General features: G+C 37.8%; 1 protein-coding gene across 2 annotated transcripts; it reads left to right on the plus strand.

The window, feature by feature from the left end:
- Positions 1–6408: 6408 nt before the first annotated feature.
- Positions 6409–10478, plus strand: LOC146693668 (uncharacterized). Of its 2 annotated transcripts, XM_085478795.1 has the most exons (9): positions 6409–6514; positions 6617–6653; positions 7271–7555; positions 7781–7862; positions 7986–8107; positions 8276–8329; positions 8566–8919; positions 9219–9268; positions 9656–10478. In XM_085478795.1, exons 2-8 carry the CDS (start codon positions 6620–6622, stop codon positions 9239–9241), a joined length of 954 nt encoding a protein of 317 aa, XP_085334921.1. In that variant the 5' UTR covers positions 6409–6514; positions 6617–6619; the 3' UTR covers positions 9242–9268; positions 9656–10478. The 2 variants fall into 2 exon arrangements, with proteins under 2 accessions (XP_085334921.1, XP_085334920.1); XM_085478794.1 differs by having other exon boundaries at positions 9219–10478.
- The last annotated feature ends 3751 nt before the right edge of the window (positions 10479–14229 follow it).

The raw sequence follows: 14229 nt of genomic DNA on the forward strand, positions 1-14229 counted from the left end.
GATTTCAAAGTCCAAAGACATTTATCCTGAGTGTAACAGAAGCATAGCTGACTCAAATAACCACTGTGCAAAGATGATCCTGACTGAGCAACAAGAAATTAAGCTGCTGGATGCCAACTGCCATGACAGACTACCTTTCATCTGTCAAGGTGAGCATTAAAGAACAGTCTGGTATAATACTGTTATCAGTTTTCTGCTTCTTTTTCTTTCTTTCTTTTTTCCATTTAAAAAAGAGACATGGCCATAATGATGTTGATGCAAAAATGTAAAATATTAGTCTTACAGCCTGAAAGCAGAAGCTTCTTCTGAAAGAATATTTTTGGATATTATTAACTTTTAATTAATATTGCGGTTTGGGGTTTTTTTTTGGTTGTTTTTTTTACAGATCTTGGAGAAGGCCCTCGTGACCTCTACTCAAAGTAACAGGAAAACTCTGGATTCAGTCATCAACAACTGCAGGACCTGTGCTTTAGTCAAAAACAAAGCATCTGTGGTCTAGACATTGAACTGTTGTCATGGAGACATGTCAAATAATGTGCCAGAAAGGGTGTAAACATTGTATAGCATACATCTTTAATGACTTAAAAAAACATGAATTGGGATTCTCTTTCTCTAATTCACACTGGGAGGAAAGTGTACAAATAAGATCAACGAAATCATTAAAAACACAAAATTACCTTACCATTCATGCCCAGTGAGTTTATGTAAACTTCTGACTACAGCTCTATATGTAACTGTCTTAGTTAAGCTTTGTTGTCATTTCTCTAAGTAGTCTTCAGGAATAGTTCTCCAAGCGTCTTGAAGGACATCCAAAGCTCTTCATTAAGCTCGAGTCATAAAGCTATTTCTTAATGACACAATACTGTTCATCTGCTGCTGTAGGGGCCTGACACTTCTTTTCTTCATTTGTCTGGTTTCTTCAATATTGTTAAGGAACCACCGCTCGCCATGTCCAGATTTTCTAGCATTCCAGCTAACAGCTCTTGGGGAATCACCTTGTTGGTTCAAAAATACTATTTTATGCCTGTAACTGTGCTGTCTTTGGCCTGTCCACTTTAAGGCCATATTATCAGTGTGGTCTGTCATTATGAGCTTATTGGCTTGGTCAAAAGACTGTTTGATCTTTTGATTGTCTTCCCAACTGTTTCTGTGGGTCACATCTGTTATTATTATTATGGATTATGGAGCAGGGTAGCAGATTGGGAACCACTCTGTACCCCCTGCAGTTAGCTAGTGAGATTTTGTACAACTGCGTTAAAATCTGTCGGATCAAAAAAGGTTGTGCTCTACCAGACACTTCGATTCATACTCCAATATATTGTAATCATGCATTTCTACCCTCATGTTTAGATGCCTCTTTTGAGGTCTAGACACAAAAATGTATACTTACTCTCAAAGACTTATATATTACATGCGTCACATTTTCTTTTATTTACAGATAAGATACTATGTTCGTCAGAGTGTCCTCAACTTTCCATCTCTTCCGGAAGAGGGGTCAATTTTTAGTTCCCAGGATTCTGAAAAGTTGGTTTCTGGTTTTATGAACGCTTTTTCTGAGTATTTGAATTGTAAATCTGACTTTTTGAAGACAGGAGGAGGAGCAGGGTTTGCAAATTGGAGATGAGGTGTGTGAGAGGAGTCTGTGTAGGATCCATTCTTGTTCTATAAATTCAAGGCTTCAGTTAATTTAATTCCAAGTGCTTCGCAGATTTCATTACTAAAAAACTAAATTGCACAGGATTTTTCCTTCTCTTAGTCCTATATGTGATCGTTGTAAACTTGGAGAAGGCTCTCTTACTCATTGGACTTGCCCCAAATTGTCCAACTATTGGCTGGACATCTTTAAATGTTTTTCTGATATGTACAATTACACATTAGAGCCGGACCCAATAACTGCATTGTTTGAGTCTTCCTCTTCATCTTTAACACCTCCGCCCTGCTGCATAAACTACAGTTTTGTTCAGAATGATAATTGCTAAGAAAATTGTTTTGCCTCTCTGGAGGTCTGGCACTGTGCCTCAATTCAAAATGTGGCTAAGAGAACTGACTGCTCTACTGCACAGGGAGAGGATTAGGTATACATTAGAGGGCAAACTTAGTAAGTTCTTTGATGTGTGACAACCTTTTTTAGATCATGTATTAAAACAAAGTTCTCTTTGATCGATCGCAGCGTTTTACTTCTGTTTATTGTCAGTGTTGAAGTAGTATTTTTGTTGCTGCAGTGTAATCTTTTGCCTTATTTGTGTTTTTGTCCTTGCTGGTGTGTTGTCCGTTTGTGTTTTTTCATTTATATCAAAATCTTAATAAACATTTGTTTATTAAGATAAAGTTTGTTTTGTGAATAGCTTTTTTTTTGCAGTAGCTCCATCTGTAGCTATTGTATTAGTTTCGGTATGTGCAGATTTGCTTTTCACAAACACAGCCATCATTGTTTCTTTCACCTATATGGCTCGGGGTGTGTCTTTTAATGGCACAATATCAAGGAGTTCTTCTTTGATCACACACTCATTTGACGCAGACCATGCAAATACTGCCAACTGAGGCTTGTTTTGTGTGTCACAACTCCCATCCATTGCAAAATTAAAATAAGCACATGCTTGAAGGTCAGAGAGAGCACTTTGTATATTTTTGGAAAAACTGTATCTGCTTTTCTGCCTGACTTTTCAAAGTGACCAACTCGTGCTTGCAAAGTTCAGTCCCTTTTGGAAATTCCTGGTCGATGTTAGCATGGCTTGAGCTGAAGTGATGCTGAATGAAGATCTGAAGCTTTGGAATGCGCTAATGACACCTGGCATATGAGGCAGGATGACTTGCCATTACATTCAACAACAACAACAAAAACTCTCCCACTCTGTTAAAAACATTCTGTGTTCTTCTTCATATTTTTTTTTTGCTGTGCATTTTTTCCCTGCTGTTTTGAGAGCGAGCATGACATAATTTGAATACTCAAATGATGTTGCCCCTACTGGAAAACTTTGCGGTATTTTTTCACATGCACAGGCGTATTTGATGAAAATACCAGATTAAACACAAACAAAGCACACACGCACATTAAAAAAAAAGACAACCACAAACAGCACGAGAGCCGCGGTTGGGCACTCTTGGTTTTATAGGTTAGCAGTGAAATTACGTAGTTAAACTTTCATTAATCACAAATATATTAACCATCAAAATGAAGTTGTTGTGTGATAAACAAATTCTCATGTAGATCAATCTGATAGCAAAAACCAGATCATTTAAATTATTTTATTAACAACATTTATACAATAAAAAAAAATTAAAGATGCCTGTAAAAAGAAGTCCTAACGGACGATGATTTTTAAAATAAATTGTGTTTCGTCTGTGTTGTTGTGAATGAACCAGTCTTCAGATTTTCATCCTTTGCACCATCTGTTAATTTAGAAGAACCAAAAAAGAAGTTAAATCAAAACTTAAAGAAAAATGCATTTCCATAAGAGAACGTTTATTAAAATGTATAATTATTAAACTGTTCGTACTGTTTAAAAGAAGAGTGGACACCTATTTGTGTGTTTATGTAAGAAACACACCATGTTGTTCTGTCACAATGTGAGACAGTGTTGTGTGAGATCCACCAACAAGCTAGTAGAGAAACAAACCACCACAAAATGAGTTAAAGTTACTGTAAATCAACCTTCTCACACTTCAAGTGAGGTTTTCTTCTTTTATGGACACATGCTTCTGAAAACAGTTTCAAATTCAGCAATTACTAAAAATAATCCATCTCTATCGGATTAGACCATTATCCAAAGTTACCAAGGAAACTTATTAGTTATAGGTACACTTGTAAGTCTGTTTTTCTGAATTTTATTAAAATAGCTCAACAAAATAAATACTCATACTTCAAGTGATATTGATCCAGTTCAGGCTCTAGTTGTTTGTGTCATGTTTAGTTGCACCAGACTGTATATAAGATTTCTGTGACATACAAAGATATAAATATGTCTCTTGGGATGCTCCCTTTAAGGGTTACCACAGTGGATCATCTGTCTCCATCTCACCCTATTCCTTGCATTTGTCTTTAGCTAACCGTGTCATAGTGTCCACCAACACCCTGCTGGCCGACAGCACTGGTGGTGGGCGTGCCTCCACCAATCTATTATGGCAGTCTCATTCTTGACAATGAGCTTTTAATCAGATGCCTTTCCTGAGGCAACCATTTGCAGTTGCAAAGAGAATGGTACTAGTCTTACTGCATTGTACAAAGTATAATGTTTGGTGGATCATAGTGTAGGGTTGTTTTTTAGGGGTTGGGCTCAGCCCCTTTGTTCCAGTGAAAGGATCTCTTAATGCTGGCCTCAACCTGATAGAACATGTTTGGGATGAATCAGACAAAGTGAAAAAATATTAATCCCATCCGCCAACTCAGAGTACAGATACTTTAAATGCTTCCAATAAATATAAATGAATATATTGGCCACTATTAAAGAAGAAATAAAGGTTATAAGTGCAGTTCTGTTTTTATTATCATTGTTACCATTGAGATTGTTGCAAGGAGTGTACATTTTATTAGTAGATTTAGAACATGAAGTGGTTATATGTTACTGTGCATGGAACAGCTTAGACACAGATCTTAAATTTTGCAAGAGGGGAAAAATAGAATATTTTAAACATAGTTTGTTTTATAGATCTGTTCACATCTCTGTAAAGTATAGTAAACTATCAGATCCCTAAAGGTCAAAAGTCAGCATCATTTATTTAAACATATTGTATTAAGTCAGTTCAGCAACAGAAATCATGTAGTGATGGATGAACTGGTCATTCATAACATGAAAGAGGCTTTTTTCCAGTGTACCCTGGTTATGTGATACATTTGTTTGTAACATCAAAACTGATAAGGATATATTTGCTTCCTATTTGACTAGGCATACGATCTACCTCTAACACCACTGAATGTGGAAACAGGGACATTTTTCTCAACTTGGAGAAAAATGGAAAATTTAATGTGGACTTAGCTGTTGATTGGAAATGGGACCACACTGATAAAAGGACCAGATAATAATGACAAATAGAAACAAATAACAACAAATGAAATCTAAATATTTTCAGAGCTGAGAGAAGCGTTAGAACTCGCTTTAAGCTAACGTGGCAAAGAAGTCCTTCGAAAGTCCTCATAGTTTAACAACTACACTTTCAGGGCAACCACTGCGAGATTTAGCATGTTGTGCATTCATTTATGGGGTAATGATGATTACTGAACACCTGCAATTAAAACTAACATAATAACAAAAAACCGGTTCTGTTCATAATTTTTATGGACAGAATTTCTAGGCGCAGCCAAGTGGCGGAGGGCTTTCGCTTTGGTGGCCTCAGAATCTCATCTCTGATTTTTGCAGATGATGTGGTTCTGTTGGCTTCATCGGGTGAGGGCCTCCAGCTCGCACTGGAACGGTTCGCAGCCGAGTGTGAAGCAGCGCAAATGAGGATCAGCACCTCCAAATCTGAGGCCATGGTTCTCAGCCGGAAAAGGGTGGAGTGCCCACTCCGGGTCGGGGATGAGTTCCTGCCCCAAGTGGAGGAGTTCAAGTATCTCGGGGTCTTGTTCGCGAGTGATGGGAGAAGGGAGCCGGAGATCGACAGACGGATTGGGGCTGCAGCTGCAGTAATGCGGACGCTGCACCGGTCCGTCGTGGTGAAGAGGGAGCTGAGTGTAAAAGCGAAGCTCTCAATTTACCGGTCGATCTACATCCCTACCCTCACCTATGGCCACGAGCTGTGGGTAGTGACCGAAAGAACGAGATCGCGGATACAAGCGGCGGAAATGAGCTTCCTCCGAAGGGTGGCTGTCCTCTCCCTTAGAGATAGGGTGAGAAGTTCGGCCATCCGGGAGGGGCTCAGAGTAGAGCAGCTGCTGCTCCACATCGAAAGGAGCCAGCTGAGGTGGTTCGGGCATCTGACAAGGATGCCCCCTGGGCGCCTCCTGGGTGAGGTGTTCCAGGCATGTCCCACCAGGAGGAGGCCCCGGGGCAGACCCAGGACACGCTGGAGAGATTATATCTCTCGGCTGGCCTGGGAACACCTTGGTATTCCCCCGGATAAGCTGGAGGAGGTGGCTGGGGAGAGGGAGGTCTGGGCCTCTTTGCTTAGGCTGCTGCCCCCGCGACCCGGCCCCGGATAAAGCGGATGAAGATGGATGGATAATAACAAAAAACAAAAAACTTTTTTTTTTGTGCTGTATGGATTTTCTTAAGCAAGATACAGTATAAAATTTAAATCTTCTTCTGAATCAATCAAATTGGTTCACCTTATTAAATTTGTAATATTGCACATCCACAGTACCTTAAAGGGAAAAAAAACCCCTCATTATTGGATTTGAGGAGGATGGGAACACATTTACATGATGATATAATCAGCAATGCAAAGTCACTCCTGTTGACATTTCCATGAATTTCCGTTTTGGACTTGAGCAACAAGCCAGAGGACAGTGGGGAGGTTTCTTCAAACACTCTGGATATTTACCTGATATTTACAGTTAACAAAGATCTCTGCAAAGACTGTAAGTACTGAAGTTGAAATAAACTTCATAAATAAACTAAATAAACTCTTGATATGATGATTAATTAGCACTCAATTTTCTACTTTTTTTTGCATGTTACAGACCATGGCACATGTGATTACTCTATCATTACTGCTAGGTATGTACCTAAATTACTTTTCATTGTTAAAACAGTAACTACTTATAATTTAAAACATTGCTTGAAAGGTTATAATTACTCTGGATCTAGCCATGCAGATCCATTTTAACACATTTTATCACCGTCATTCATCTCTCAAAAGTATGTGAATGACAGATCATTTGTTTGTAATTTTCATGGCACATTTTGTTTCTTTTTTCTTGTATTTTATCTGACCCTAGATTTTTGTTTGCCAGTATCTATTTCTTTATATTATTCATTTTATTTACCAATGCATTAAACAAACAAATGTATCTATATATAATAAAACAAAGATGTTTTTAAAATACATAAATAAATAAATGTGCACTTTGAGAGAGATCTAACAGACAGTGGTACTGATCCCATCGCTTGGCTCTTTCTATGGCATGGGAACGTTTTGGAAAAAGGAAAATAGATGAAAGGACAATGAAAAAAGAGTAGTTACAAAAATATTGACTTTTGCACATGTTTTTCTTTATATTTTCCTTAAAACTATGAATTACTGTATATTTATTGTAGAAGAAGAAAAGTCTCACTTTAGCAAACAACTAAACGCAAACTGTACTCAGACCTGATGTGATCTTCCTGTCCTACAGCAGTGAGCCTGCTGCCCTGTGTTTCAGTCATGAAAGAGTTTCCAAATGGAGGAATCGAAATCACTCCCTGTGATCTGTGCACTGTTGGATGGAAGATTACACAAAATTGCAATTGCACAGTTGGCAAGTGGATTTGGAAATTTAAATGTGATGATCCCAGAGTCAACCAAGTCACACTGGAAGCCACTAAACTCAGTAGCACTGGGATGACGGACTATCTTAACACATGTCCTAAAATCACATACAAAACAGACCATTTTCTTTTGTCTGTGGAGGTAGAAAATGGTAAGAAATCTCAACTTCACGGCATATTTGTCTATTGACAAATATTTTAGTAGCTTAAAAATTATTTTATTCCTGTAATAAAGAAGTGTGTACAGCAAATGGATTTTAAAGTATACTTGCTGTGACAAATTCATTCAGCAAGTACAACATCTGAAGTGCCACAGACATTTCTAAAGGTGCCTGCAGTGCCTCTTCATGTAGATTCATTTGTTATGTTTTCTGCAGGGTGTGTAGAGGTTTCTGGTCATAATAAAATTTGTGGACGTTGCAAGAGCGGAGTTACCTCTACCATTAACTGTAATCTAGGGTAAATATGTTTTTTGTCCACTTAGCTTTTTAAATAAAATACTGCAGAAGATGCAGATGTGTTATCTCTTATAAAATCATGTTTGTCATATGCTTTTTAAACAGTTCTGTAATTTTCTTTCAGAAGAAAAAACAGAAGAAAGAAACACATCTCAGTGTCTAAGCCAGATAAAAAAACAGTAAAGATACATTTTCAAAATGTTCATGAAGAATACAATATCAGTGTCTGTATAGATGCTCAGACAGGCAAGTACTTTTTTTTTTAACATAATCAACCTTTCCTAAAAAAAAAAAAAAACACAAAAAAACAAAAAAACACAAATAAAAAACTGTATAGTTACAACATTTTTTTTCTTTTGTAAAACTGAAATATGTTTTTAAAGCTTACATTTTTACTTTTTTTCTTATGTGCAGCGTCAAATCAACCCTGCAATGTTATTGTCCCTACAAGGCGTACAGCTACATCAGGTGGAATTTTTTTTATATTTCAGCCTGGAAGCAGTCATTTACCTTGTTAATTAAAGTATATGTTAATATATTATAATGCCTTAGACTCAATACTTTAATCTATACAAAACATTCCTGACTATCAGGGTGAGTCAGCAGAGCTTTGCATAAATAAGGAGACAGCAGGAAACTGTGGCCTGTTGTAGTGTTAGCCTATGTTAAATGTCACTTTCTTTCTTTCTTTTTTTTGTCTCAAGTTACAAACCTGGAGTTCTACAATGAAAGCAAAAGTTGGATTGATGCCTTGGAGCAATGCCAGACAGACTACACCTCCCTGGTTGAAATCACCAACCGAACAGTGAATGATGAAGTGAAAAGTCTTCTGCAAAATGAGACACACCTGCAACGAGGGGTGTGGATTGGCCTGGAACGCTCAGTTTTTGGCAAAGATAAGAAGTGGATGTGGATTTCAAGGTCCAAAGACATTTATCCTAAATGGAACAGCAGCATAGCTGACTCAAATAACCACTGTGCAAAGATGATCCTGACTGAGCAACAAGTTCAGTTGCTGGATGCCAACTGCCATGACAGACTACCTTTCATCTGTCAAGGTGAGCATTAAAGAACAGTCTGGTATAATATTGTTGTCAGTTTCATGCTTAAAAAAATAATAATTAAGGCCTGGCCATAATGATGGCGATAGCTGAAAAATCTGAATATATTAGTCTTACAGCCTGAAAGCAGAAGATTTTAGTCTCTTATAGTGTTGAAACATGATGCTTTTATCTACCTATAAAAAGATTGTATGGTGTCTCTTAACAATGAAGGAAATAAAGAAATGACACCACTCATTGCTTTTGAACATTAAATTAATTTTGTTGTTTTTGCCTTTTGTTCTGTTGTCTGTTAGATGATCCCACGCTGTTTCAATAATGTTGAGATCCAGGTTCTGATATTAAGGTATGCTTTTACTGCATTGGCAATGTTTCACTTTCATGCTGAAAAATGAAGCTGTTGCCAATCAGATGCTTTCCAGATCGTAGTGCACCATGGATCAAAGACCGATGGTACTTTTCTTTGTTCATAAATTTATTAATTTTGACAAGATCACCAACATGCCTATCTGCAGGCCCAAACCATGCCATAGCCTCCCCCATGTTTTACAGATGTCTGCAGACTCTCAGTGCTTTACCTCTCTCCTGACCTTCTTGATACACACCAACAATGATTTGAGCCAGCATTTTCACATTTGGATTTATCACGCCATCACACCTGTTGCCACTGATTTTTCAGTTCTTGTATAATGTTGAATACCTCAGGCTTTTCTTCCCATTTCCCTTTCTTAAGAATGACTCCTCGACAGTCACTTCCATTGAGACCGTTCCTGACGAGGCTTCATTGAACAGCAGGATCAACTAAAGGGCCAGCTACATCTCTCAGGACCTGTGGCAGGTCTTTGCTGGATTTGTGTCCTATCTCATAACAATGTGACTTTCAGATACTTTCATCTGTTGTAGATTGTTTTTAGGCCTGTCACTAGTAATTTTGTCCTCCACTTGTACCATTTCCTTATATTTTGTTAAAAGTTCAGCATGCTGTGTAGCAAATACGTCTTTGGGAATCGCCTTGAGGTGCAAAAATACAATTTAATGGATGTTAAACTGTGTTATCTTTGGCCTGTCCAACAAAAGGCACCAAGAGGAGTTCCCACATATTATCAGTGTGGTTTGTTATTATCAGTTTGTTGTGCATTTTAGTAGGTACTTGGTCAAAGGATTGAATCTGATATTTTTTAAAGGCTTTATTGGGGGAAAATAGATTTGTTTGATGTTTCTTTATACTGTGGTCTTTTGTTTTGGTACCAGGTAGATGAATTTGCATTTTGTTTAGTTTTATCATACATTCTTTTTATTTCATTTTGTTTGGGGTTTCGGGGTTTTTACCTTTGTTCTATTAATATCCTTGTTAATAAATGTCACCTTTATTGCAAAAAATCCTCAAACATGTCACATCATTTTCTGGTGCCTGACATTAACAATTACCCCTTTTGGGGTCTCAGTGCAACATTTGCCAAACATCATAATCTACTTTAAATATGTACTGTACTATTTTTAATGTAAAACAGCAATGGCGTGTGAGAAAATATGAATAGAAATAATTTGAAATATTACTAATATTGTCTTTTTCATTGTGATATATTATTTTTATTATAACTATTTTTCAATATAATAGATTATAAATATGTATTTACATAAATTGATTAGAATATTTAACCAGTAAGAAAATCCCTAACTCACTGTAGAGGGTTACAGAGTGTTTTCTTGTGTAAGCCAGACTTCTGAATTTGCTACCCTGGTGCATTTCTTTTTACAACTGTGCGCAAAGAAAACTGCACCAGCAACAGCAAGGTGGTTTTAAAAAAAAATAGGGGAAAAAATAGTGTAAAAATTAAATTATTTAAATTGGCCTTGGTCTTCCCAAAATCTGTCACCATCTCTTACGGTTGGAAGTGATTGTAATCTCAAAGTGATCCACACGTTCCCTGTAACGTCTCTTTCCCACCTCTGACAAATCCCCACAGCTGCAGACTTATACAAGAATATTTTTTTTAAAGACAACTCAGCCGAGAGTGATACTGGAAGTCAGGAGTGTACAAGGTGAAGAGAAAAGGTGAGAGTACCATCACCAATGGTGCTCCTATGCTGTGACACACACACTGTATATAAATGTTACATAGTTTCAGTATTACAGTTTTTTACAGTCGCTAACAAGCGCCTACCCATACTTCAGATACTTTTTCTAAACTCTTAACACAGACCCACACCTACAAAACACAATTGGCCAAATGGATAATATCCTTCCCAAAAATACACTTTGTTAAATATATACTAACTCCTCATTTCAAAATTAGAACACATCTTTCTCTGCACACACTAACTGTACAAAAACACTATAAATCTGACTCAAAATGAAATTAGTCTGTCAAAGAATAACACTTGTTTTCACTTCACAAGGTACATGCAGTCAATCAAAGTACACCAGGTTTCAAAATACTGGCTATTATTGACATTACAAAAACTGCATAGACATTTATGTTTCAGTTTCACAGGTATTTGCATGCGAAACATGCAATCCACCATATTGACACCAGAAATGTCTTGGTTGGTAACTGTATGTCCACATGTACAGTAATGTTCACATTCAAAAGCATTCCAGTAAAAAGCAAACAAGTTTTTGTTTCTTTACTGTTTACCACAGGAGGTACAGTAGAAACACGGTATGATAGGACAGAGAAAGTTTTACAGTATTGCTTACAGTGAACAAAATATCCATGAAACACACAAGAGCATTCTGAACAAAAAAACAACAGCAAAAAGCCAAGATAAAAATGGGGGGAGGGGGAGGGGGGCTAAAAAAAGGCAAAAGATTTGCATCTAATCTCTGCGATCTTCAGGGTTAGGCCACATGTTTTCATCAACATCACATCTGATGTTATCCAAGTCGATGCACCTGGGATAAAACCGCCTGGTATGTCGGATCCACCGACATATCATTGCAGAAGCAGAGGTTTTTATACTGTATCTAAGGTTTGGAATATTGTTTTTGCTATTGTGGGATGTTGTGTGTTAACATTCGTAGATACTACAAAAACAGTTCATGATTTTGCTGGGAGGTATAGCTTGTCTGTTAAGAAAATGTAAGCATTGTGGAAATGTGTTCACTGACTGCATATTGGGTGAACACGACATGAAATGTGTGAATGGTATGGCCACAACAGACCGATGCTGTGCTAATTGTGTTTAGAGTTTTGCAAATGTGACAACTGTTTGGACAAACGCTTGTTAGCAACTGTAAAAAACTGTAAGAAATCATATTATTTTACCAGGGGCCCCTGGTGGATCACAAAAAATACTGCAGGTGGGCTGCAGTAATAACAGGAATTCAGTCAGAAATTACTCACAAAAATGTAGTTACATATTCAATTCAATTCAATTCAATTCAATTAAAAAAAAAAGTATTGATCCCAAAGGTTGGCCCTGAAGGAAATTGGGTAATATAAATGTATTACATTTTTTTCTGAATGCTTAAACCCTAACTGTGATTCTTACAGCACAATTTCTAAAACTATTAATACTTATAGCAAAACCACTCACCTAGTTTGCAAAACTAAAAGCACAAACACTGCTTTACACTCAGTTTTTTCCATTTTGTAACATACACTTTGCAAACCTGTAGCTACAATCCACTGCACAGCACTCTTTTTGCAGAACTGTAAACACAACTCACTGCTTTACACTCAATTTCCAAATGATCAATGCACTCCTAGCAAAACTATACACATTTATGGCCATTATTTACACTATTTTGCCAACTGTCTGGCACACTGTCACATGTGAAAACTTTTTTAGATAATTAGTTCACTTTGCAATCAGCCTAAGTACTATAATACAGGTAAGCTGTGTGTGCGGAGTACAATGGAGGGAGCAGGAAGAGTGAGAAGTAGAGGAGACCGAGGAAGAGGACGTAGAGGTGAAGAAGTAGGACGAAGAGGACGACAAGGACAAGGAGGAACAAGAGGAGGACGAGGAGGGGGGAGAGGAAGGGTAAGAAGAGTAAGAAATAGAATTGCTGATGACATCAGAGCTACAATAGTGGACCATGTAATCAACCGTGGAATGACCCTGAGGGAAGCTGGCCAACGGGTCCAGCCTAACTCGAGCCGCTACACTGTAGCAAGCATCATAAGGACATTTTGAAATGAGAATCGGTTAGTACAGTCACTTTGCACTAAGATTTGTAGCACTGCCGTATGCCAATGAGAAACACAACAATACAATAGATGTAAAAATACTGAAATTGTTACTTTACAGAATTGCTAGACGACCAGATGCTGGGGCAGAGGAAGCATGTTCACTGCAGACCAAGAAACCCATATAGTCAATATGGCGATTGCAAATAATCCTATACTTGGAAATAAACACTTGTGTTTGTTTTGATGTGTGTAAATAAACACCAGTACTTGAAGTTTGGATCCCTCCATGTTTACAGACCTATGACAAAAGTATTAGCTCAAACGGACATAGCCTACCTTGTGCACAGAGAAAGCAAAAGCCAGATGTGTTTTTTATTCATACCATCAGTGTGTAGTTGGTGCATTGTGTGCTTATTAATATGATGGCTTGTGTTACAGTTTTTCTCGATTGCTAAAACACATTTCTTGAAACTACGCCTCATATCCTCACAACAGTAAACACAAATCCATAACATCTCACTCAATTTCCCAAACATCCTATTTCCAGGTCAAAATGAAGCTCTACACCCAAAACTATTCACTCCTGCTGAAAAACCAAACTTTGCCCACAGACATCAAACACAAGCCCTCAAAAACACACACACTACAACAGTTTTGCACACTGGTACAATTAATTCAAAACAATAGTTCCAAAACAATTAGGTTGCTTATGGTTCTCCCCTTCAAAACCCTTGTCACATGATAAACACAAAAGACGCAACCAATGTATGTACAGTGGCACATTGTCATTCATGTACTATACAGTACAACACACACCAGAAACATTATCCCACCTCAGCATCTTGTCTTTGGTCTGGGTCAGGCCAGAGAATCTCATCCACATCACAGGCTATATTGGCCCCAGCCAGGCAGTGGGGGTAAAATCCTCTTGCATGCCTGATCCACCCCTGGCATGCATCTACTGATATGTCTAGGCAGGCCTCTTCCATGGCCTGAAGGAGGTGAACACGGACATAAGGTTCTCGGTCATACACTTTCCACCGCCATGCCGAAAATAACTCCTCTATCGGGTTTATAAAGGGAGAGTATGCAGGCAGAAAGATATTAGAAAACCTTGGGTTATTGGTAAACCAGTCACGAACCAGAGCAGCGCGATGGAAGCTGACGT

This window comes from Copadichromis virginalis, linkage group LG14 (genome assembly GCF_057382275.1).
Source record: "Copadichromis virginalis isolate Kocher_CV1m ecotype Utaka linkage group LG14, C_Virginalis_male_GT1.1, whole genome shotgun sequence".
Lineage (NCBI taxonomy): Eukaryota > Metazoa > Chordata > Actinopteri > Cichliformes > Cichlidae > Copadichromis > Copadichromis virginalis.